This window comes from Thermobia domestica, chromosome 8, assembly GCF_964235325.1.
Source record: "Thermobia domestica chromosome 8, izTheDome1.hap1.1, whole genome shotgun sequence".
Classification (NCBI taxonomy): Eukaryota; Metazoa; Arthropoda; class Insecta; order Zygentoma; family Lepismatidae; genus Thermobia; species Thermobia domestica.
The window spans coordinates 33838947-33863401 of record NC_137461.1 but is presented as its reverse complement, the minus strand read 5'-3'; the positions used below and the strand labels follow the sequence as shown (position 1 = coordinate 33863401).

General features: G+C 36.2%; 1 protein-coding gene across 1 annotated transcript in view; it reads left to right on the top strand.

Moving 5' to 3' along the window:
• Positions 1 to 24455, top strand: part of LOC145692832 (acetoacetyl-CoA synthetase-like) — a 74882-nt gene that overhangs the window by 35869 nt on the left and 14558 nt on the right. Inside the window, exons 8-11 of the mRNA XM_081768332.1 lie at positions 10293 to 10481; positions 11815 to 11925; positions 17854 to 18108; positions 22349 to 22551. Of these exons, the coding sequence (XP_081624458.1) occupies positions 10293 to 10481; positions 11815 to 11925; positions 17854 to 18108; positions 22349 to 22551 (758 nt within the window). The remainder of the gene's footprint in view (positions 1 to 10292; positions 10482 to 11814; positions 11926 to 17853; positions 18109 to 22348; positions 22552 to 24455) is intronic.

The following is a 24455-nucleotide window of genomic DNA, read 5'->3' as shown; positions in this document are numbered from 1 at the left end:
CACGCGTCACTACAATCAAAACTGTGACCTCAGTAACGTCTTCCGTGAAAGATGTCGATAAAATTTGTCGCCAAGTGCGAAATTTGCAGCGTTATCCGTTGTGTCGTTGTGAAAGCAAAATCTTCGTCTGAAGATTTTAACGGGATCAAAATAATTGAGTTGGGCAGTTCAGAGGAGACTGCTGACGAAGGAAGTCTGCTTTCTGCACGACAATGCCAGACCGCATACGGTCAATGCAACAAAGCAACTTTTGGAGTCATTCGGATGGAATGGGATGTTTTGAGCCACCCCGTGCATTCCCCTGGCCTGGCGCCTTCAGACTATAATCTGTTTACCTCTCTGAAGATGCACATGGGTGGGAAAAAATTTTCAACTGTCGAGGAAGTACAAGTGAACGTGAAGAATTGGGCAAAAGATGTGACGGCAGACTTCTTTGACCAAGGCATAAAAACATTGATCCCTCGTCACACTGAGTGCATCGAGAGAAATGGCGACACATATGTACTGATATAAACATGTAAGTGTTATTTTAAATATTTTTTTTTTTAACCTACAAAAATCTTGTACATTTATTTTCTAGACGTGCCTCGTATTAACGAAATTTTGTATTAACTTTTAATAGTTAAACTTGTAGTTTGACTATCAAAAATAAATTAAAACTTGTTGTTAGTGTATAATTATATGGCTCAAGCTCTATACATGATATAATTCATAATAATTCGAAACAGACAAAGGAGATACACTTTTAAAGAAGCCATGTACAGATGACAGTATGGAGTCACTTTCACAAGACAAATGGTCAGATTTTTTTTTTTCATTACGGCTATACAAAGTAGTTCTTCCCCATAGAATTAAAAAGAAATAAATAAACTTTTTTTTTTAAAAAATAAAACATTACTATAACAATATATACATAAATAAAATAATTTATTTAAATAAATAAATAAATAAATAAACTTTCTTAAAACGATTTTTTTAAAAATAAATTTACTTTTTAAAAACTATTGCGAGAACATAAAAGTATCCTCAAACTGTATCCTAGTAGAAAAATGTTTTCTTACGTGTAATAGATGTAGCAGTTGAATGAAAGTTCTTTCTGGTGCCTACTAGATAATATCAGAATCTCTTCTAGACAATTTCTAAATCTAATACAGGAATCCTACAAACTGGAAAGTCAGGGAAGTTAAAGATGGTCAGGAAATGTAAAGGAAAGCAATTGAAAGTCAGAGAAAAATTTGAAGTCTTCAGTCGGTTTCGTTTTGATAAATGGAGAATATTTAAAAATGACATAAATATCTTTAACGTAAAGTCATTATGAATCATTGATTCTGCTATGGATCAGTGGACTGGAATACGTGTAACCACCTACGTCACATCCATTACTTATTCAGTAACTCTCCAGCTCGTCTAGGAAAGTTTACTGACATCACAGAATGCACAGTTTCCTGTGAAGTGTTGCGGCGTCCGCTGGTTGCAAAATGCTAGCTGTTTCCAGAGGGCGGTGGCAATTAATTAAATTAGTGGACTATGTAATTAAATTTCTACAACAAACAAACTGACAAACATGAGACCTATAGAAACTCTGAAGAAGGTAGCAAGCGATCTATTTATGAATTGCAAACTGGCCTTCTGCAAGGTGGTAGCCATTGGATGGCAGTCCTTCCAGCGTAGGTTTCAGATTTTACAACTAATGACTCCATTCGTCTTTGATGCTATAGGAAAACTTTAAAATAATCTTGTGATTTGAAGTGTGAAATCAGAACTGCTGAAATGTGCAGATACTGAGTATTAAGTGTTGTGACAAAAGCAGGAAAACTTTATGGTGAGCAAAAATGTCGTAATTTGGTTTGCTTCCTAACGTTTTCTTGCATAAAGAGGAACAATACCCAGAGAACAACAAAAACTGCAATTGCTGGATCCTAACATCTGTGATTACCAAATTTCAACAGTCCTTTAGAGTACCAACCATTTAAAGATCTGTCTTCATTAGATCCTAAGGTAATTCATCATTCGTCTCGTATAGGTCAAGAAAGGTTCTCTCTTCTAGACGAGCTTCATACGTCTAGATAGATGATGTGCTTGCTGAAAGCTATGGGAAAAAATACAGGGTGTTTCATAATAAATATTGGGGTTTTAAGGCTTTGTAGTATGTACTACATTTAACGTACAATTATAATAATACATAAAATGAAAGAGCAATTCAGGTCTACGTTGCAACTGTACCATCTCGTGGGGATTTGCTAACCCCCAGATTCGAATATTGCGAGTATCGCCACGTAGGTGTAACATCGATTCATTACTGAAGACGACACGATCCAGAAAATCTTCATCCTCATTTAACAATATTTCATTTGCAAAGTTGGTACGTAAACCATAGTCTGTAGGCTTCAGAGTTTGTAGCAACTGCAAACGATAAGGACATAGTTGTAAGCGTTTCCTTAAAACTCTCCACACAGACGATTGCACTGTAGCTACAGATTAGTTTTTGCAGAATGTGAAACACTAAAAGCTTTATGTTCACTAGTCGCCATCTTTGCTACTAGCGCTTTCTACTTAATGGCAGACAGAGAAAACAGTGTATACGCATGCGTGTGTACAAAACTATTTGATTTGCTCTTTCATTTGTTGTATTATTTATAATTGTAAGTTAATTGTAATAAATACTACAAAGTCTTAAAACCCAGACATTCATTTTGAAACACCCTGTATATCTCTTTCTCCAGTCTAAACTCAGCAGAACTTCAAGAAGTCTCCCAGAGTTCTAACGAATTAGGATTTGACGTTGTTTGTAGTAAGTTCCTTGCTGGTACTGAAGAATAAAAAGATTTTGTAAGATAGTAAAAGTTTGATTCGCATAGAAATGTAATGATCGAAAGAGGGTTCTTTGTCAATAAATTACTCTTAATGGAAAATATGCATGAAAAGACTATTGTAGCAGAAAGGTATATTCATAAACAGGTACAAGAGGCAAGAGATGCTTCTTTACATGAAAGCCTTCAGAGACGCTGTGAAGAGTACTTGCACTAGCAGAAGGAAAAGATAAGTGAGCACAACAAAAAGGAAACTGAGAAGAGAATGTTGGATACGCAGCCGAGAGACTTTGAGTAACAGAGGTTACGTATGAAACGCAAAGCTGATACAAAAGAAACTAGCCATCAAACTGAACTAGGTCAAGAAGAAAAGAGATTCCTTAACGTAAATTTCAGTAAATTTCTGCCGCGAACAGTGACGTATTTAGGATTTTGTTTCGGGAGGGCTATGCGAAACACAGGAAAGCAGGGGGGACAATTGCCCACCTGAGTTTGAGAATTAAAATATATTTTAATTTGTGCGTAAATTGAAGTTTTAATTACAAGAATTGCACACCAGTGAATCTTGTGTGTTCTGATACAAAAATTTAGCAGTGAATCTAACCATTTATTCTGTTCATAGGGAAAGAAGAAGTACCCTCTTGGCCTACCTAATTTTCCGGGCTACTTATTCCCTCCCCCGCCCCCTTTTTGATTTTCTTTAATTCAAACATTTATCGTTTTTAATAACTAAACGATGAAGATATTCCTTTGCTATAATAACTAAAGTCCCGTTATGTTAGTGTCAATGCAAATTGGTGTGAAACACCAGTTTCTCGTATCAGCTCTTCTTAGTTTTGGCGTTACTAACGACGGCCGATTTGAATCACAACTAACAACGGTCGAAAGTATAATAGGAGAAATGAAAGAAAGTAACAACTAAGAAAAAGGAACAGAAGAGTAGAATGGACGGAAGAAAGAACGCAGTTCTTACATGGAATGAAATTTGACAACTACAGTATTATTTGTGAGCAAAGAGCATAAGAAAATGGAAAATCAATGAAATTTTTAGAAATGGTAAGGGTTATTGTTGGATTGCAAAAAACTAACAAATTTATTTCGGGGGTGGGAGGCTTGAGCCCAATAACCCCCTTCCCCTGAATACACCACTGGCCGCTAAGGTTAGTGTTTAGTTACGACTTTGCATTAATCGTGCTTTTAATTATAGTCCAACAGGTTTAATTTAAACTGTTGTATTACCGTTTTCTGTGCGAAAGTTTTGGTCATATATGTAGAGGTACGTAATCTTGTTTGTAGACAATATGTGGAGTCTTTAAAAAAAAAAAAAAAAAAAAAAAAAAAAAAAAAAAAAGTAGTGACAGTATACCTGTATGAAAACAAAACAAGAGTCAATCCAAAAAAGGAAAAGGAAAGAATGCGGAAGAGAAATTGTCAAATTGGTGAGGAAGAATCGGCATTAACAGAGGAGGAGACCGACTTCATAAGGATTTTATGTGGTCATGGAATTCTTATGAAGAGTCATGGAAAATCAAGGATTCCTTTTTATCAGAACTTGTAGGAACCCTGTACTAAATAAAGCTGCCAAACAAGGGGTATTGTACGAGGGAGGATCATAAACTAAAGTTACAAGGCCAATATTTCTGGACTTTCGTCTCTTATAGAGGAACGAAGAATGTGCGGTAATTTTAATACATGAAGTTGCCAACTGTGCAAAGTTTCAGCCAACCGCCTCAAACGACGACTAGAGGGGGCGCGGTGGCTCAGTGGTAGAGCGTTCACCTCTGGTGCTTGGGGTTCCGGGTTCGATCCCAGCCCCCGCCAAGTGAACTTTGTGGTGGACAAACACCGTGCTCGTGGGTTTTCTCGGGGTTCTCCCGTTTCCTCCGACTTTCTTCATTTTACCATTTTCACTCATCTCTCATTATCACCGTCTCCTTTAGCCTAACCGGCATAATCGTGGGACGTAAAACTTAAAGATTTCATTTCATTTCATTCAAACGACGACTGGTCTCGCGAAGAAGTCCGTTCAGTTATTCGATTTCTGTGGTCGAAACATGTAACCGCAGCTGAAATTCACCGGCAGCTGGTAGAGGTTTACAAGAGACTCATCAGCACGTCGCAGAATGGTGTTGAAAGTTTGCGGCTGGTAGAGAAAACTTTACCGGCAAGGAGCGCAGTTGTCGACCCAGCACGGCATCAACAGATTTGAACACAGCTCGCGTGGAGGAGCTGATTTAGGAAAACAGAAATACGTTATGGCATCTGGTGGTAGAATTGGGCATGCCATTTGGAAGCGTTCATTACATTGTGCACGATATTCTGCAGTATCAGAGGTGAAACATTTCGTGACAATCTAGGTGATCACACAAGAACAGGATTTTTACCAGGAGGAAATCTTTAAAGTCATCCCACGATGCAATAAATGTCTCAACCGATATGGAGACTGTCGAAAAATAACATATTGTATATAGTATCTATTAACTAGCTTATATGAAATAATATATACACATTTCACTGCAGGCTTTAACCCTACTTTCTGATCACCCCTTGTATTATATAATTCAAAATTTCTAATATCCGAAGTGTTACGGAGCCTCACTATATTTCCCACAACTTTTTCTTATTTTTTTTAAATAACTCAGCAACAGCAAATAATGTAAATTTAAAAAGTAGGTTGTTTAATAGTTAAATTTTAGGAAGTAGGCTATTTAATAGCTACATTTTGAAAAGTAGGTTATATAATTAATTTTGCAAAATAGATAATTTAATAGTTAAATTTTGGAAAGTAGGTTACTTAATAAATAAAGTTTGAAAAGTAAGTTATTTAAAAGCTCCATTTCGAAAAGTAGATTATTTAATAGTTAAGTTCTGGAAAATTGACTATTCACGTAAAGAACTTAACAATTGCTTATGATTATTCACAAATATCTGTCCTCAGGGAAAACGGAGTCAAATGTTAAAAATAAAGTTACTAAAACTGTTAAAAATATACTATTTATTTCCCAGCCTGGCAGTCATTACCCTATAAACTGCGCATCCAAATATCTGGCTTAAAATGAGAAAGAAAGTAAGTAATATTTAGAAAATGAAGTTTAAGTATTTAGAACTTAGTTTATTTAATAGCATTTTATGTTAAATGTATTAAATTTCTAATGTTCTGTATTTTCTTTCGGAGTATTTACTAACAAAAAAAAAAAAAAAAAAAAAAAAAATGAAGGGAAGCGTAACACAAATTCTTAATTAATTTAGGTTATTAAATATAACATTTCAATTCATTTTACTTTGACGTTTCAGTTGTTTGGAAATAAATTACTACTATAGTAAAAATTTAATTTATCGAGCAAATAAGAAGACTTTTACGTAACATCCATGGTGTGCGGACAGAGATACGAGAAATTACAAATATTATACATATATATATATATATTGTAGAGTTTTACTTGTGCAAGTGTAGGTAGAGCATAGGTAAAGCTAAATTATACACAGAAATGTTTCGTCCACTACCATATTTTATTATAAAAAATTCTCCTTATAAATGGTGTAATACAGAACCATTCTAATATAAATATTTCACTAGTATTGGGTTAAGAGTGGTTTCCCAAGGCGCGAGCAGCCTAATAAAAGATCTCCACAGAGTTACGAGCAAGCTAGATAGACTGGATTTATAATACCCAATGCTCCACACAAGCAGAAGATAAGGAGGGTGTTGAAGCTACAAAGCTCCAAGCAAGCTGAGTGACTGCGGTTTAAAGAGTCCCACAGAGTTCTGAGCAAACTTAGTGGGCAGGAAAGGAGATCTAGAACTCCAGGCAAGCTAAAAACTTTAGATTAGGTTCCTCTCGAAGCTCCAGACAAGCTCAGAGAGTGGAGGTGAGCCAACCGAAGACTGATACTAGTTGCTGATGTCATCCTGGTTTTAAGGCTGCTCCAATGTGGCGATGGCGCTAGTGTTCCCTTATTGTCACATGACCAAGAGGTGTCGTTGGTGTCCCTGTTGTCTGCTACTGTAGTAACTCGTAGTAGGACGCACATGGTTAATGTTTATAAAATAATCACGTGTTGGTTGTTAGTAAACAGAGCCATGTAAGGGATATTATATAAAGGCTGTCGCAGAGAAGGTGAGACAAAATTTTTTCCTGACTTGGCAACACTGCCTGTGGTCTTCGCATTAGTCTCTTCGTGTAGGATGACTAATTTTGTATCCGTAGCAAGTTGTCACGTGATTCTAAACCACATTAGTTAGCATCTGTGTTGATTTACGTGAACGTGTTTCGTTTGCCTCTGCAGGATTTTGTGTATAAGATTGCCTTTCGCGATAAATAGAACAGATGAACAGCGACATGCCATAAACTTTTGTTGGCGTTTAGGGAAAAATGTTGTGGAAACATAATTTTCAACAGGCATACACGCCGATCAAGACAGACTGAGTAGAGCCACAACGTACCGATAGCACAAATTGTTCGAAGATGAGCGCGAATCCTGCATAATGGACAAAGATCGTCCGTGATTAACGAGACGCTAGTGAATACTGTTGCAGCAGATCATAGTTATATGTCTTTGAGAGCGCTAAGTGCACATTTGAACATACTGAAGGAAACCGTCCACCGAATTTTGCGAATCATTTGAAAATGAAGTTGTTTTGCGCTGCATGGGTACCGCATTTTCTTAGCAGAACAGATGCAGCAGCGTATAAATGTTTGTACTCAGTGGAAGAGAGGTATGAAAGATGATCCTTTCATTCTGGATCGAATCATAACTGTCGATGAAACCTGGATTCATGACTTTGACCCGTTTACAAAATAAGAAAGCAGCACTTGGAAGTCGTCTCGCAAAAAGAAAGAACATCAACAGAAGAGCGCAAATAAGGTGATGCTGATCTTATTTAGGAATCGAAGAGGCATGGTGAATGCAGTGTAGTACGAGGAGTCATCGAGATTGCGCCAGCACGTAACAGGTTGCATTTCAAGAGGAACTCCTTCATATTGTACCACGATAACGCACGCTTGCACATTATGTGGCTTTTCATGATCACGCGACAAAAAGGAAAATAGACTTTTTATCGCATCCAGCATACAACCCGGATCTTGTACCCTTCGACTTTTAGCTATTTCCACTTTACGTGGTCGTCATTTCATGACGAACAAAGAAGTGATCACCACAGTGTAAGTTTTCTTCAGTTCGCTACCTGACGACGAATCTTCAAAGACATTCACAAAGTGGCAGAAGCGTATGGACGCTTGCTTAGTTGTCAATGGTGCTTATTTTGAAAAAAGATGTACGTCTAGTCGATATGACTGATTCTCAACAAAAATGTTTTAGTTCATAATTTATTTTTTCATTTTAATGATTCTTGGAGGGGTCCATGTACGTACTTGTCTTTTAACTGCTATGCAGTTACGATTGTTTGACCTGTATTCATTTTGGTTTCAATGGGAAGTTAATGAACCGAATTTTCACCCTGTTTTCCTATACAGGAAATCTTACCTTCTCTGCGACACCCTTTGTATACAAGCTATGTAAATAAAGTAATGAGATTGGCAACACCTGCGCACGAACCAGCAACGCTGGTGACGGGAGACTTGAAAGAGAGGTGGAAAACATGTGATACACCATCAGTATAAGTGGGAACTCGCCATCGTCACGTTGGTTGTCCGTAGCGATTGTTTTAGTGAAGTAGGTTTCGTTTGTGCGTTCTGTCAATAAATGACACTAATACCGGGCAACGCTAACTAGTTTTGTCAGTTGCGGTATTATTTCCTAATGGCAGGACTGAACAATAATTTTTACTCAGTGCTTCCTACACAAGTAGACATCACATTTTTTTCCTGTGGCAAGTAACACCTGGAAAATGTTGGTTTTACATTAGTCAAAATATTTAGTAAAAAATAACCCAACTTTCCAAATGTTCATGTTCCACTTTGTTATAAATTGTGGGACAAAATGGAGAATAGGATTAGAAAACTGCTCCTTTTTGATCTTGTGTGCTCGCTAAAAAAGTCTTCTGTAGCAGGTTAAATGGGGTAGGGTTGTTGGGTGAAAAGTTCGAGATACTATAGGAATTGAACGAAATTATGTTTGGTACGATAAGTATTTCTCTTAAAATGTACTTAGATGAATAGATTTGTAGTACTTCTAGCATTTTATGTAATAGGTGCAGATCTGTATTGTTTTGTTATTTGGTTAATTGGAATAAAGTACAAAATCTTAAAGTTTATAGAAGCTTAAGGCTTTAAATATATATAGTTTGAGTCAAAATGATGTTTCTGATTTCAGTGATTACACACTGATTGATCAACTCAGAAGTTTTCTCCTAACATCATATAAATGTTTAAGATCGGATCCACAAGATACACGACACACATTTAGTCTATAATCAATTTCCTGCCAAAATCTTCCTAGCATGTCAGGGTCTATATCGGCTACAGCTGCATTGATGCGCTCACGCAATTCAACCACTATTGTGGCAAATGGCGGCAAAAATAACCTAAATTTTCCACAGAAATGCTGTTGAACCTTCAAAACGAACTTCGAAAATCAAGCACACAGAACGCTTGCTGGCCTGTAGAAGCCATATTGCTCATTTTGACTAAACTACCTCGTAGTGGAGGTCTATGTAACTATGCCTCTGCAATAGAAGAGGAAATAAAAAACTTCTTGAAAAATATTCCAGAATATATTAGCAACAAAAGCTCATTACTGTTCGAGTAATAAATTAACGAAATCGGGGATACCATTTTGACTCACCCGGTATAGGATAAAATGAAAGTACGACAGAGTGGTTTATTCTCTATATGAGACATAATAGTGTTAGGTTTTAAGTCTAATTGTTGTCATATCGGAAGAGGCATTTCTAGGAACCTTTAATATTTGTAACGTGATAATGATTTTTTTTTTCTTTTGGTATACGTTCCAGTTTAACTGTTGATTGTTTTGTATATTCTTCTTAAACACGGGCAATGACGTATTAAAGCAGATTGTGGCAAATGTACTGAAACGATTCTGAGTTGTTCAGCCTTGGTTCCAAAGACAATGACCTATTTAGAAATATGGTCACCATGCAGGTCAACAGTAACACACATACATCGGCAGATGTGCTTGTTAAATTAAAAAGGTGGCAGTTATAGTGACAGCCCACGTAGAGATATTTTATTATAATTTAATGTAAAGGAAAGAGTGGTGAGAGCATCGGCTACAGAAGTGAAAGGGTGTTCTGAGAAGCGAACTGCATGGCGTAGTGGTTAACGCATCGGCACGGTATGCGGGAGATCCTGGGTTCGAGTCCCAGTCTAATCAATCATTTTTCCGCTTTTTCTGTATTATGGTGAGTACTATCTTTGAAATACAATGATTTGTTTATTTCTTAACAGGTACATAGTGCATTATTGTTTTCCATAAAATTCCCGTTATTTAATAGGAAATTAATATGCCAACTTATACATTATGCGTGATCAATAAATAATACATATTCTTCTTCTGTATCAGGTATAACAATATTTGGTACAAGCGCCAAATACCTCGCAGTGGTAGAAGATAGACAATACATTCCAAAAGACAATCACAAGCTAGAAACATTGAGGATGATTTTATCAACTGGTTCCACTTTACAACCCCGTAGCTACGATTATGTATATAAAAACATTAAAAATGACTTATTACTTGGATCAATATCAGGTTAGTATGTTGCTTTTATGAACATCACTGATCTGATGTATGTATATATATATATATAATATTCCATCGTCGATGTCCATTAACATTTAAGTTTCATTTTGTCATTGTACGATTCATAATATATGCAATGTAATCTACAACTTCTAAAAATTATTCTTGGGTATATTAGATATAGTTATGTATTGTCATCATTGTTTTGCAAGAGCATGCTGAAAAATAATACGTATTATTTTTTGTGTGAAAACGGTTGAACTTATCGGTACAAAACAAACACACGTACATTCCTAGAACTTTAATCTCAGATCATAATAATTATTTTCTAATATAACCACCCTGGCAATGAACACACTTCTGTCAATATGTGAGCAGTTCCATGATTCCGTCATTGTAAAAAATGTTCATTTTGACGACGGAATCAAAGTTGATCTCCTAGAGACAGCTGAAAGAATGCAGAACAAGCGGAAAATAACAGTCTAAGATATAACTTCTTGTATTTGTGGTCCCTATCTGCTGCAAGGTGTCATGTATGCTGGACATCATTTGAAAATGTTACGAACGTTTGTGTGGCCAAGAATTTCTGCTGATGTTTATGTAAGATGATGTTTCCGAACCTAAACTTAGAAATTAACTTAGTGAACATTTTACAGAACAACGGGCATTGAGGGTTTACTGCATTGCCTGTATGGAGTCCAGACTACAAAATGAAATGAAATCTTTGAGTTTTACGTCCCACGGTTATGCCGGTTAGGCTAAAGGAGACGGTGATGATGAGAGATGAATGAAATGGTGGAATGAAGAAAGTGGGAGGAAATGGGAGAACCCCGAGAAAACCCACGCACACGGTGTTTGTCCACCACAAAGTTCACTTGGCGGGAGCAGGGTTTGAACCCGAGACCCCAAGCACCAGAGGTGAACGCTCTACCACTGAGCCACCGCGGCCCGTCCAGACTACAGTCCCCTTGATTATCTTTATGGGGTTGTCAAAGAAATAAATGTATCGCAGTGAACTATATACTATATGTATTTCTTTTTATTCCTTAAGGGAGCCCTTAGAATTTATTCCTGTCTGTTTGAAAAAAGGTTCTGAAAATATTGGCAGTCAAATCAAGATGTAACATGAGAAGAAGTAACATCATGCAATAAACAGCGTGTCATAAAATAAATAAATAAATAAATGAATAAATAAGTAATGTGCGGCTCTAATTTGCATATTTTAGAAGAGATAAAATTTCTCAATTTAAGAAGTTACTTTTGTACCCCTACAGAACTATTGATTTGAAAACTTAACTTCTGTGGAAATGATTTTTATGATTGTAACACGTTTCATTTGTAGGAGGCTCAGATATAATAGCTTGCTTCATGGGACAAAACACGGATATTCCTGTTCATAGAGGCGAAGTACAGTCTTTTCACCTTGGATGTGCCATGGAATGTTGGGTTGAAGGTAAGCAATTTTAGAAAATAACTAGTGTCAATTCACTGGGTTAAAATGAAAAAAAAAAAAAAAAAAGTAATATGTTCTGCTACTCAGTCACTTTTTCTATTATTGAATTCCTCTCTGAAATCGGTCATTTTCAATCATTTTTATATTTCTCACTCCTCCCCCTCCCCAAGTTGCGGAGCTGAATTTGGATTTAAACAACATCGGAAGGGGAACTGTTCATCTCAGCGACTTCAAGAACTATAGATTCGGCACTAATATGTCATTTTCAATAATTTACATATATTGTTAAGGTACTTGAGTTGAAATCGAAGATATGCAACGATATATTATATTATAAAAGTAATTCAACTCAATTTTATTTATGGGGCCGCGGTGGCTCAGTGGTAGAGCGTTCACCTCTGGTGCTTGGGGTCCCGGGTTCGATCCCAGCCCCCGCCAAGTGAACTTTGTGGTGGACAAACACCGTGTGCGTGGGTTTTCTCGGGGTTCTCCCGTTTCCTCCCACTTCCTTCATTCCACCATTTCATTCATTACTCATTATCACCGTCTCCTTTAGCCTAACCGGCATAACCGTGGGACGTAAAACTCAAAGATTTCATTTCATTTTTCATTTTTCAATTTTATTTACATGATCTCTTGTGTTTGTTAAATTTTACTATCTTGCAAAAGGTCTAAAAAGAAATTATGTCATGGAGTTTATTACTTTAATTATGATTCCTGGTTCATGTTATGAAACAAGATACTGTAAGCTAGTATATTACATCAAAAGAACTTACATAACAATACTGTTAAATAACTGTCACTAAATCAGCATTTTTAATTTCAAAATTGTATCAGCGAATGTTTGTAATATTGTAAAATCTTTGTACTCATCTTTTCTAGTAATTTCTTAGATTGGCAGAATTTAAAATATCTGGAATTTTGTGTCTCGAAACTTTTAAAGGTTTTTGGTCAGCAGAATGTTCTTTCTCAACTGAGATTTCACGTGCTGGCTGAGGACGTTGCCGTCTGGAAACTTCTTTGAAAATATGCAATCTCATGTTTTTTTGGTCGTATAAAATGTTTCCTTCAAAATTTAGGGGTAATGTAGAAGAGACTAGTAGAGAGGAACGAGAGACGGGGACAGAGACGTCAATCGAGTCACCGAAGTAAAATCTCGGAGTAACTTCAGAGTATAGATAAATAGTTAAACGAATCACATCTTAGGAGTGTTATGCGTCTCGCAGTATGTGACTTGTAAATTATCATTACGATATTATTCGAGTTTGAATAGTGTTTGAAGGATTCAAGAAAGACCTTTATTGTTATGTGCTCTAATCATCAAACTTAACAATCTCTGAGGACATTTTATATCAGCCGAAGACAGAGCTGCGGATCAGGATTTTTTTGACGGCAAGGAACCAGCGGCGCAACAGGTATGACATTCTTATTTTGGGCAAATTCCTTTATCATTATCCTTCACGAATTCCAGATAGCTAAACATGACCAATCTAAATTTCTTGAAACCTCAATTTTGTAAGCTCTGGTGCTTGGGATCCCGGGTTCGATCCCAGTCCCCGCCAAGTGAACTTTGTGGTGGACAAACACCGTGTGCGTGGGTTTCCTTGGGGTTCTCCCGTTTGCTCCCACTTTCTTCATTCCACCATTTCATTCATTACTCATCGTCGCCGTCTCCTTTAGCCTAACCGGCATAATCGTGGGTCATAAAACTCAAACATATCATATCATTTTTCATTTCAATTTTTACGAACCTGTTCCTAATAAATCACATTAACATGAACACAAAGACTTTACTAATTTTCCTATCAGCTTTAATAATCATTACTCTAATTAAGTTTTGCTTGTAATTTATAAAATTTCTGCTCAAGTGTTAGGAGCATATTTGAGAGAGAAATTTCGGATATTTCTCTAGTTTGGTCTGGCTCTTACTCAGTTGCTACCATCCCCGTACACAAATAGAATTAGAGTAAGCCAGGCGAACAATATATATGTATATATATCCCTCCCCTCCCCAAAGTTGCACCGTCACAGTGAAATGATAAAAGCACTCCCAGACCCGAATTTCATCTATTTCATCTATGTTGAAAATGTGATCGACATCGGTTGGATAGTTCGAGAGTTATTAAGTCACAACCCTACTCACTTTTATTTATATATATAGAGATTTATTTATTTATTTATTTATTTATTTATTTATTTATTAATGAAGACAAATGAAGTATCATTCTGAGCTTTCAGCCTCCAAGTAATTAAATATATGTTGTAAATTAGACTAAGCAAACGAATATATTGTGTTTTATTAAAGAAATCTCAAACTAAAGAAAACAACTGTTATCATTGTACAGAGTACGTATTAAATAGAAATAGCTTTTTTGATTTACTCTCTAAAAATAGAAGACATTTGGATCTGAATTGAAGGAAAAAATATAGCATTTAACAAATAACATTGGCATGCGTACAGCATGAGTCTGACTGACGTTCCAATCTCACTCACTGCGTTTATCTTTAGAGTTGTACTAATTTGGGGATTTGTTGTACAAATATTGTTTTATATAATTTTAACTTTTATATTGTTATCTTATATATAAAAGAGAACGCACAAATCCTTTGTTCCCTCATCACGCTAATACGGCTGAACCAATTTCTTTCATTTTTGGGGGGTTATTAGGATTTGGACCCTAGATGGTTTTTATCATATCACTTTAATTTTTAATTACCAGTGTCTTGAGATAATTGACCATTCAAGTGTCCATAACGTACAAATCCTTTGTTAGTTCATCATAGGTAAAAATAAACGTATTTATATGCAACCCGCATGACCGTGTCACTCGGCGGGTTAACATAAATGACAGGCGATATAATGTTAACATTTACTGCAATCTACTATGGTTTTTATCATATCACTTGAAAGCGAAAAAGTAAAAATTATCTAAGTAACAAAGTTTATTGCGTTCCGGGGTGACCCCAGCGAAGCGGGGTGAACGCTGCTAGTAAGTGTATATTTTAATATTTAACAATTAAATATTATTCCACATAATCTTTATTATGCTAGTAATGACGATCGAACTCGCAATAGAATCAAGGACATATAACTCTAATAATTCAAATATTTGAAACTTTCTATGGTTAGAATGAGGTTCTTATCATTTGTTACAAACTATAAACCAGAATAAATTATATAAATATTATTACAAGCTATAGTTTGACTGAAATTTATATTAACTGTTTTCGTAATATTGTTGTGGCTTTCGCTTTTCTATGGTAATAAAGTATTCCAATTTCACTTAATTTCAAACCATCTTCTCTAATTAAAAACAATGTGTCATTTTATTTAACATAAATAAAATTTCAGGATAACACAGTAAATAGAGAAAATTTGAAATGAAGTGAAATTTGAAAAAAATTATCATCATCATAAGGAAGTAAAAGCTATAATAATATTAAGGAGACGGTTAATACTTGTAATAATAAATTTGAATCAAACTGTAACTTGTAACAACATTTAATTGTTAAATATTAAAATATAAATTGAAACAAAAATATCACATTATCTAAAAAATACTCACATCAGCGGTCGTGAACCAGCAGGATTTAACCGATCTGTTGGCAAAAGACCAGATGACATGATCTGGTACCATGGAAGAGGTGGAAAATTCTTCGCTGGGATTTCACCTGCTCTGACTCATTCGCGTTAAGTAACCTTACTCTTTCTTCATCACAGAAGGAGCTGTTGCGTTTGCAACCCGCAAAGAATCCGGGAAAAGAGGTAAATATAAAAGTCTACTCGATAGATACATGTTCGTGACCATAGACATTGAATCGAGCGGCACTTGGGGCCTCGAAGATCGCATTTCATCAAAGAAGTAGGCCAACGTATTGTGTAGGTTACTGGTGACAAGTGGGCTACTACTTTTCTTATACACCAAATCAGCATAACAGTTTAGCGAGGCAATGTGGCTTCCATTTTAGGTACATCGTCTGTTGGCAAATTATTAGTACAGGTTTTTCTTTTTATAACTAACTGTGTAGAGTCAACTATATTTGTAAGATATCTAAGGGAAACAGAATAAGTATGTTTTTTAAGTTTTAAAAAAATGATAGCACAATAATTGTACAAGTCCCCGAGTTAGTACAATTCTGAAGATAAACGCAGTCAGTTCAATTCAAACCTCAGTCAAATAAAATAAACACGGATGGAATATCAAAAGTCTTACTTATGGAATTATAAAATCCTCCTTTAAAGTCATGCGGAATATATAAACAACCGATATTGTTGAAATGTATTTCGCTTCTCTTCCGAAACTCACCGAATTAAAACGTTTATTTACGTTCCGAAATCCAAAGTGTTGTCGGTTCCGTTATCATTAATAACCCAAGTGTTAAGTGTGAGAAAACTTTACTACTGCTTACCAAACTGTAGAACTTTGTGCATTTCTAGGGTATGGTTATAGCGAAATTTTTCTATTTCATTCTTCCCTTTTCCTTTTTCAGCGGAACTGAAAATCCAGATCTAATGCATTGCTTTAAATGGAACCTGGTTATATCGCATGCTGAACCAAGCTTCATATTTCTTCCTTTCTTTTTTTATTTCGAGAAACAAACTTTTTTACAGTGGATGATCAAGCAGACAGCGCACTGATTGACTACTCTCACAGACATGTACACAAACACCAGTACTGCTAGCCCGGTGAAGTTTTAATAAAAAGGGTTGCAGATGTTCTTTTTACTGTAGATTACTCAAATACATTGTAATCTGAAAATTGATTACGTGAAACAAAAATTAATATCTTTGGTTTGTAATTATCCCTTAATATGGAAGAAGCAACACAAAAATCACCGTAATAGATTGATGCTAAGGAATGCATGGGAGAAAATAGGCAGTGAACTAGGAATGTCGTGTAAGTGCAAACATATGTATCTGTATGGGAAACAAGAATAGGCGTCATACAAATGGTAATTTTACGGTTAAAATAAGCAACTTCGTACCAAAGAGGACTGTATTAAATATTAATTTTTGCCAGTGGAATACTTAGGCTCAACGTGGTAAAGCTGTATTGTATATAAGAGTACTAATGAGTATATAAGAGTACTCAAACCATGACAACTGTTGTAGCATGATTAAAATGAGAGAGTGTATACGAAAGAGAACTGTATTACGTATTATTTTGCGTCAGTGTGTCATTTCTGCACAATGTAAAAAACTGTCTTTTATGTTTACAAATGTAGCGCTACTAGTGTGAAGCCATAGGAACTCGTATCACTGCGAAAACCACATTAAGGTTCTTGTAAATACACGTACAAGCACTAACTTAACCTAGCATACTCTACTAACCTAAGCTACTCTACTCTACTGACCTACCCTATTAACCTAACCTAATCTACCGTACTAACCTAACCTAATCTACCTTATTAACCTAACATAATTACTCAACTAATCGAACCTAACATACTCTACTAACCCAATCTAACCTAACATACGCTAGTAACCTAACCTACTCTATACTAACCTTAATCTACTCTTACTAGCCTAAACGTATGTACCGTACTAATGTAATTCCGTACTAATGTACCGTATTCTACTAATTCAGTATAACCTAATCTTAAGACATAAAAATAGAAGTTTTTCTGGGGTATGTGCTAGGCTTTTAAGATTTCGTTGTGGAAGCCTTTTTTTTTTTTTTTTTTTTTTTTTATCTAAATGTCAAATACACCGTTTTTGCTGCCAGCCCTGACTTGCCTCTGCGTGAAGAAAACTGAACACTAAACTCAGTATAAACACGCTGTTCTACGAAGGATGAAAGGTGGTGTAAGATACGAAAGTTGAAAAAGGAAGGATAAAATAGGAAAATTTCGCTATAAACATACCCTTACTGTTGAGCCAATTGTATACAACATATTAAAATAATAATACCATTTTAATCTCTACAGGAAAACCTGTATTTGGGAGAAGTGGTGAATTAGTTTGTACAAAGCCTTTTCCAAGCATGCCAATCTATTTCTGGAATGATCCTGACGGTCGTCTTTATAAAAAAGCCTATTTTGAGAAGTATCCTGGTGTATGGACTCACGGAGACTACTGTTTAATAAACGAAGTGACTAAAGGAATTACAATGCTTGGGAGAAGTGATGGTACTCTAAATCCGAGTGGAGTTCGGTTTGGAAGCTCAGAAATCTATAATATTGGTAAGTAAATATATTTTGTATGGAAGTCGTCATTTGCAAGATCACTTCTCATTAATAACTTAATTTGTGAACAAGGTTGGCTTTGTTTATAGTCGTCCAATTGAGCACTAGTCGTAGACCAAAGAAAGCAAAAGTTAGCAGAAAAATGAAAGCAGAAATTACGAAATTTTGTACGAGGGTTTTGAAATAAATAAAAAAGGAAAAACCTAAAAAAAAAAAAAAAAAGCGATGCTGTTTCTGTTACGTTTTATCGTGAACTGTTAATAAGGAAGAAGGAGGGGGAGAGACCTTGGTTTAGAGCATACATTAGGCATTAAGAACAACCGCAAGGATTGACTTTCATAAGCAGACTTTGCTTCTTTTTATACGAGGGATGATTAAAAAAAAAATGGTTACAAAGCATAAAATTTGTATGTTATTCACTGCAAAACGAAAATGTATTTGTAGATTAATAACATGTCTGTCTTGGTGCAGGTTTGAAGACTTCAGGTTCTGATTATGTATACCCGAGAAGTGGACATTAAAAATGATGACTCGTCTGGAAAATAGGTCAAGAGTAGTAGTGAGATTAGTGTTACGGTTCCTGTGGGCCAAAAACACTACATCTTCAAACATTCATAGTCAAATTGTGAAGGTGTACGGGGAGGGTTGAATTTCAAAGCAAAATGTAGGGAAGTGGTGATGTGCCTTCAAAGAAAGACGGACCAATATTGTTAATGACAACCTTGGACACAGCGGTAGACTCAGTACTTCAGCCAGTGACGTTATGCTTGGAACGACTAGAATACCCCTTCTACAGTCCTGACCTAGCCCCTGTAACTTTGATCTTTTCCTTGTTCTAAAGCAAAAAATGGTTGGCTCACATTATCTGGCATTTTGATTGACAAAACTGCTGCCTCACGGTAGTTACGAGAATTTGACGCGGATTTCTATGCAAATGGTGTAGAAAACTTTATCTGCTGTTGTGATTTGCGGTTGAACAAAAATTGTGGTTACACTGAAGACTATTGTTCAGTGCCCTCTATCATTAGGTGTGTTGATATTCCAGCTATGTCTCAGGTTTTGTAACGTTTTCTTTCGATCATTTCTCGTATTTTCGCGCACGCTCTATTAATATATATACTCTGTTATGTGCATCTGGTACTATCTGATATATTTTCCCGGGCATATTTAGTTTTGTTCTGTTCTGGCACATATATTTTGCTTTTGAGTCTATTTTGGCGTGCGTGCAATATTTTCTACCCTAATTCACCGATAATGTTTTTGACTCTTAATTCTGCACAAGCATTGGAGCTTTCTATTGACTTTTCGCCGCGCGAATTTCATTCAAATTGCAGTATTATGGCTTGTCTTAAAAGTGTAATTTTGAACAAGGTATTTTAGCATCGTAGTAGAGCATGTTGGGTCTGTTTTAGATGTCATGAAATTTTGTATTTTTTTATCTTTATTTCTACGCTAATTGTTGATGCGTACTGTATGTTGTAATTGTTAGTACATTGATTTTCAGTTACTATTTACTAGTGTCACTTCGATTATGACAATGGGGCCGCGGTAGAGCGTTCACCTCTGGTGCTTGGGGTCCCGGGTTCAAACCCTGCTCCCGCCAAGTAAACTTTGTGGTGGACAAACACCGCGTGCGTGGGTTTTCCCGGGGTTCTCCCGTTTCCTCCCACTCTCTTTATATCACCATTTCATTCATCTCTCATCATCACCGTCTCCTTTAGCCTAACCGGCATAACCGTGGGACATAAAACTCAAAGATTTCCATTTCCATGTTCGATTATGACAATATCATTAATACACTTCTATTTAAAAGTTTATTTCAATCATAATAAGTCGAAAGTCTCACACAATTTTTTAAAGCATATTTTCTCGGTTCACGTAACAGATAGTTTCTCCCAATTATCGAAGACAAACCACGCACACCTATAGACTTGAATGAAACAACCTAACTCATTGAAAATGAAAATGAAATTAAATCTTGGAGTTTAACGTCTTACGATTATGTCTGTTAGGCTAAGGGAGACGATCATTAAAGCAGGTGAATGATGTTGAAAAAATTGGTGGAACGAGAAAGTGGGAGGAAACGGGAGTATCCACAGAAAACTCATGGACACGATGTTATCCACCACAAACTAACTTAGCCGGGGGTCCCACCCACCAGTGGTAAGCACTCTACCATTAAGCCACCGTCCCCCTAAGCTAGCTCATTGAATTCGGTAGCGGGTAGCGTTCTTTCTTGAACGACAACCTTATATTAGAAGTTAGACTATCTTTTTAGCTAATTGCATTTATGTGTGTTATGTTTGTGACTTTATTTCCACGTAGGAACTAAACAGCGTGGTAGAATGTCCTTCTGAATAGTGTGTCCAAACATTTGTCGTAATCTTAGGAATGACATCGAGCATGGAGCGTCACGTGGACGCTAGACACTGTAGATGAGTTTTTTCTTTTCTTTTTCTTTTATTTTAAAGAATGGAATAATCTGCTTTCAAGAAGGATACTATGTATGTATGTATATATGTATGATGCACACTCGTAACCGAAATTTATCTATTTTCATTGTATCTTAAATGTTTTCTTGAAAGGCCTATCGGCTATAGCCTGCATATATACAACATACTAAACTCAATCATAATAATTTCACCATTAATGTATTTATTAGTGAGCACTACTTATAAATATCGCACAAATAAATGGTAAACATCTCTGTGTTGAGTAGTAGTTCTCCTTGTGTTAGTGAATTATGTTGGTTCACTCTGGACATCACTCATTAATACAAGAGAAACTGTCACGGGATACAAAGGTAGGATTACTAATTACTAAGTGTTTTGTATCCTCGTGTTACAATTACCTCATAATTTTGGATGATTATACACATATATTTTAAATATATTTCGTACAAAATTCCAAACAAGGCCTCGAAACGTAACCACAAATGTCTTAAAAACTAAGTAACATTTTCCTCTACATATATTCTACGAGGGAGGATCAAAAACTAAGGTTACAAGGTCGATATTTCAGGAGTTTTTATTTGTTATAGAAGAATGAGGAGTGTTCAGTAATTTTAATAGGATTTGGCAACACTGCAGAGTTTGTCACCCGCTACTTATGGCACTAGTTGTATATAAACACAAATGGCGACTCGTTTGGAAGACTGGTCTCACGAAGAAATCCGCTTAGTTGTTCGATTTCTGTGGGCGGAACATGTAACCGCGGCTGTAATTCATCGGCAGCTAGTAGAAGTTTATGGAGAGACTGTAATGTCTCGTCAGCATGTCGAAACTTGCAGCTGGTAGAGAAAACGTCACCGACGACGAAGAGTGCAGTAGCCGACCCAGCAGGCATCAGTAGATTTGAACATAGCTCGCGTGGAGGACTGATTTAGGACAAGCGACTTTCACCTGTTCCCGCACTTGAAGGAGCACCTAGATGGCCGTCGCCATGCTTCAGACGAGGAGGTGAAACACTTCATGACAACGTGGCTGAACATGCAACGACAAGATTTTTACCAGGAGGGAATCTTTAAACTCATCCTACGATGCGACTAGTGCGTCAACCTATATAGAAACTATGTTCAAAAATAACTTAATATATGTGCTATCTGTTTCCTGTATTGGTTAGATGAAATAATATATATATACGTTTCACTGCAGGCTTTGTAACTTTACTTTTTGATCAGCCCTCATATTTTTTGGTTCGCGCTCACTTCCTGCTATACATCATGCCAGCTAAGTAAATCACAGTTTTTCTTCTCTTCAAATGCAATATTCGAAATGCGAATTCCATCATAAAACTTTTGAACAGCTTGATAGGTTTTCATAAATATGATGTCAATCAGTTCCATCATAAACTGAGAAGTAATACTAGTGCATAGTGTCACGTAAAATTCAGTGCGGCACACACTTAAATGGTATACTGTTAAAAGTGAAAAATCAAATATATCATAACGAAACATATTTTATGGGATATCAAATGAAAAGATCCGGTAAAAGCATTTCATAAATAAATAATGGTTTTGATGTGTAAAAATAGAAATAAATAAATAAATAAATTTATTTAGAAAGGTGCTGAATCATAGTTGAATCTTTATTGTACAATTATCAGGTTGTTCTTTTATGTCGTTTATTTACAAGGGGCAACCCGTATTGCACGCAAAATAAATTACTCTTGTTATAAATGACGAAAGAAATGTGATGTAGTCTTCAACTAAAGATTTAAACTATTGTGTTCTTTACAGTTGAATCATTTCCGGAAATACTAGATAGTTTGTGTGTACCTCAAAGAAGTAAGGATCGGGAAGAAAGGGTAATTCTTTTCGTGAAGCTTAACCAAAACTATTCTTGGACAGACGCCTTGGTAAAGAAAATAAGGACAACAATTCGAGAGAAACTTTCGGCTAGACATGTTCCAGCACTAATTCTCGAGACAAAGGAGATTCCGGTAAGTATTATGGTTGGGGAAATGTTGAGATCTTGGTTTAAAAGTCTTTGGAAACACTTGAAAATACTTTCTGATTTTAATATTAAACACTCATTTTAATACACTTACTGCCATAGACCATTTAATAATTCAAACCTGAAACTTTTGGATATGTACCACGTTTTCGGCAACTAATTTTTATCTTTATTGGTTTTTAAGTAACTCAATAACAACAGACGATCCGCCAGTTGTGGAAAGTAATTTTTTTTAACAGTTACAAAGTGCTCTTAAATGAAATAATTGTTGCTGTCAATATCTTTTATATTGCGCAGAAATTTGAGTGTTCTCCAATTGTTGTGTCGTAAATTGTACATCCAGATTTCTTATTCATTAGGAAAGACTTTGTGGCAGAAATTAAAAGGATAGTACTTTCTAGGTACCCTATTAGGCCGAACAGTGGGGTATGCAGAAGTTTGTCAAGGGGAGGAGTTCAAGTTTCCAAGTTCATATAGACCTATTTTTAGGTATTTTTATACATATTTTAGTATGAGTTGAGTTGAGTTTTAAGGCCCCGTTAAGTAGTGAGGCTATATGAGACGTGCTTCTACTGATTAACGTGGAATCCGAACTACATGAACTCCCACCGGGAATCGAACCCAGATCTCTCACGCCAAAGGCGCGTAGCTAACCGTGTAAGCTATTTTAGTATGGTAAATACAGGGTCATTCTTTATAGGGTATACGACTTAAATCAATTATAATTCTTTATTGGAACCACATAGAAACTTGGTTATGTGTTATTATACAGCAAAACCCTTCCAAGTTTTTTGTGACAAATATGTGTGTACTTGCGGTCATCCTGAACACATCCCAATGAAAGTCGATTTTCTGCCAAACAGTAGCCAGCATTTCGGGGGTAACGTCCGCGATGACTATTGTGATGCGAGTTTCAGTTCATTAACATTATCAGGTAGAGAAGGGGTGTACACCTTATCTTTCACAAACCCCTACAGAAAGAAGTCAAGTGGCGTGTAATCTGGAGACCGTGGCGACCAGGCAATTAGTCCACCACGACCTATCCACTTGTCTGTGAAACACTGATCAAAAAATCCCCTTTGTCTATCAGGTAGTGCGGCGGGCGCATTCTTGTTCCCACCATAAGCGGCTATCGTGGTCGTCTTTATCTAACTGTGGAACAAGTAAGTACGTTAGCATATCAAGATAGGCGATGCCGGTGATGGTGCTCTCAGCAAAGAAGAATGGTCCATACACCTTTGCTCCGGAAACAGTGCAAAACACGTTCACTTTGGGGTTGTTACGAACCAGCTCCACATACACATGTGGATTTTCCGTGCCCCAAATACAATTGTGTGTGTTGACTCTGCCGGAAAGGTGATTTGTCACTGAATACCACATTGTTCAAGAATGACTCGTCACCACTAATGCGATCCAACATGGTAACACAGAATTCATGTCGGGTATGTTTATCAGCTTCACTCAGTGCTTGAACCAAGGGCAATCTGTATGGCTTCATGGACAAACGTCTACGCAATACACACCAAATAGTGGTTGTATTATCCACTTTATTGCTCTTTGTTTATTACTGCTTTAGAACGGCAAGAACTTTTTTGGTTACCTCGTACGTTGTCTGATTTATTTATGATTTTTCAAAAATAATCATGTCTGTTTCTTAAGGCTCTGCGTAGCTCAGCCTCACTTGTTTTAACTTTAATGACAAACTTAAAAACAATGAAGAATATCAAGGATATAAGTGAACCAAATTGTATCTACAACATACTATTAAATACCAATTAAATAATTGTTTTTAACGTTTCCTTGTAGAGTAGAAATTCAGGTGCGCATTTGATGACGTCATAATTGTTGGACATCCAAATTATATATGTGTATGAGGGATATCAGAAAGTA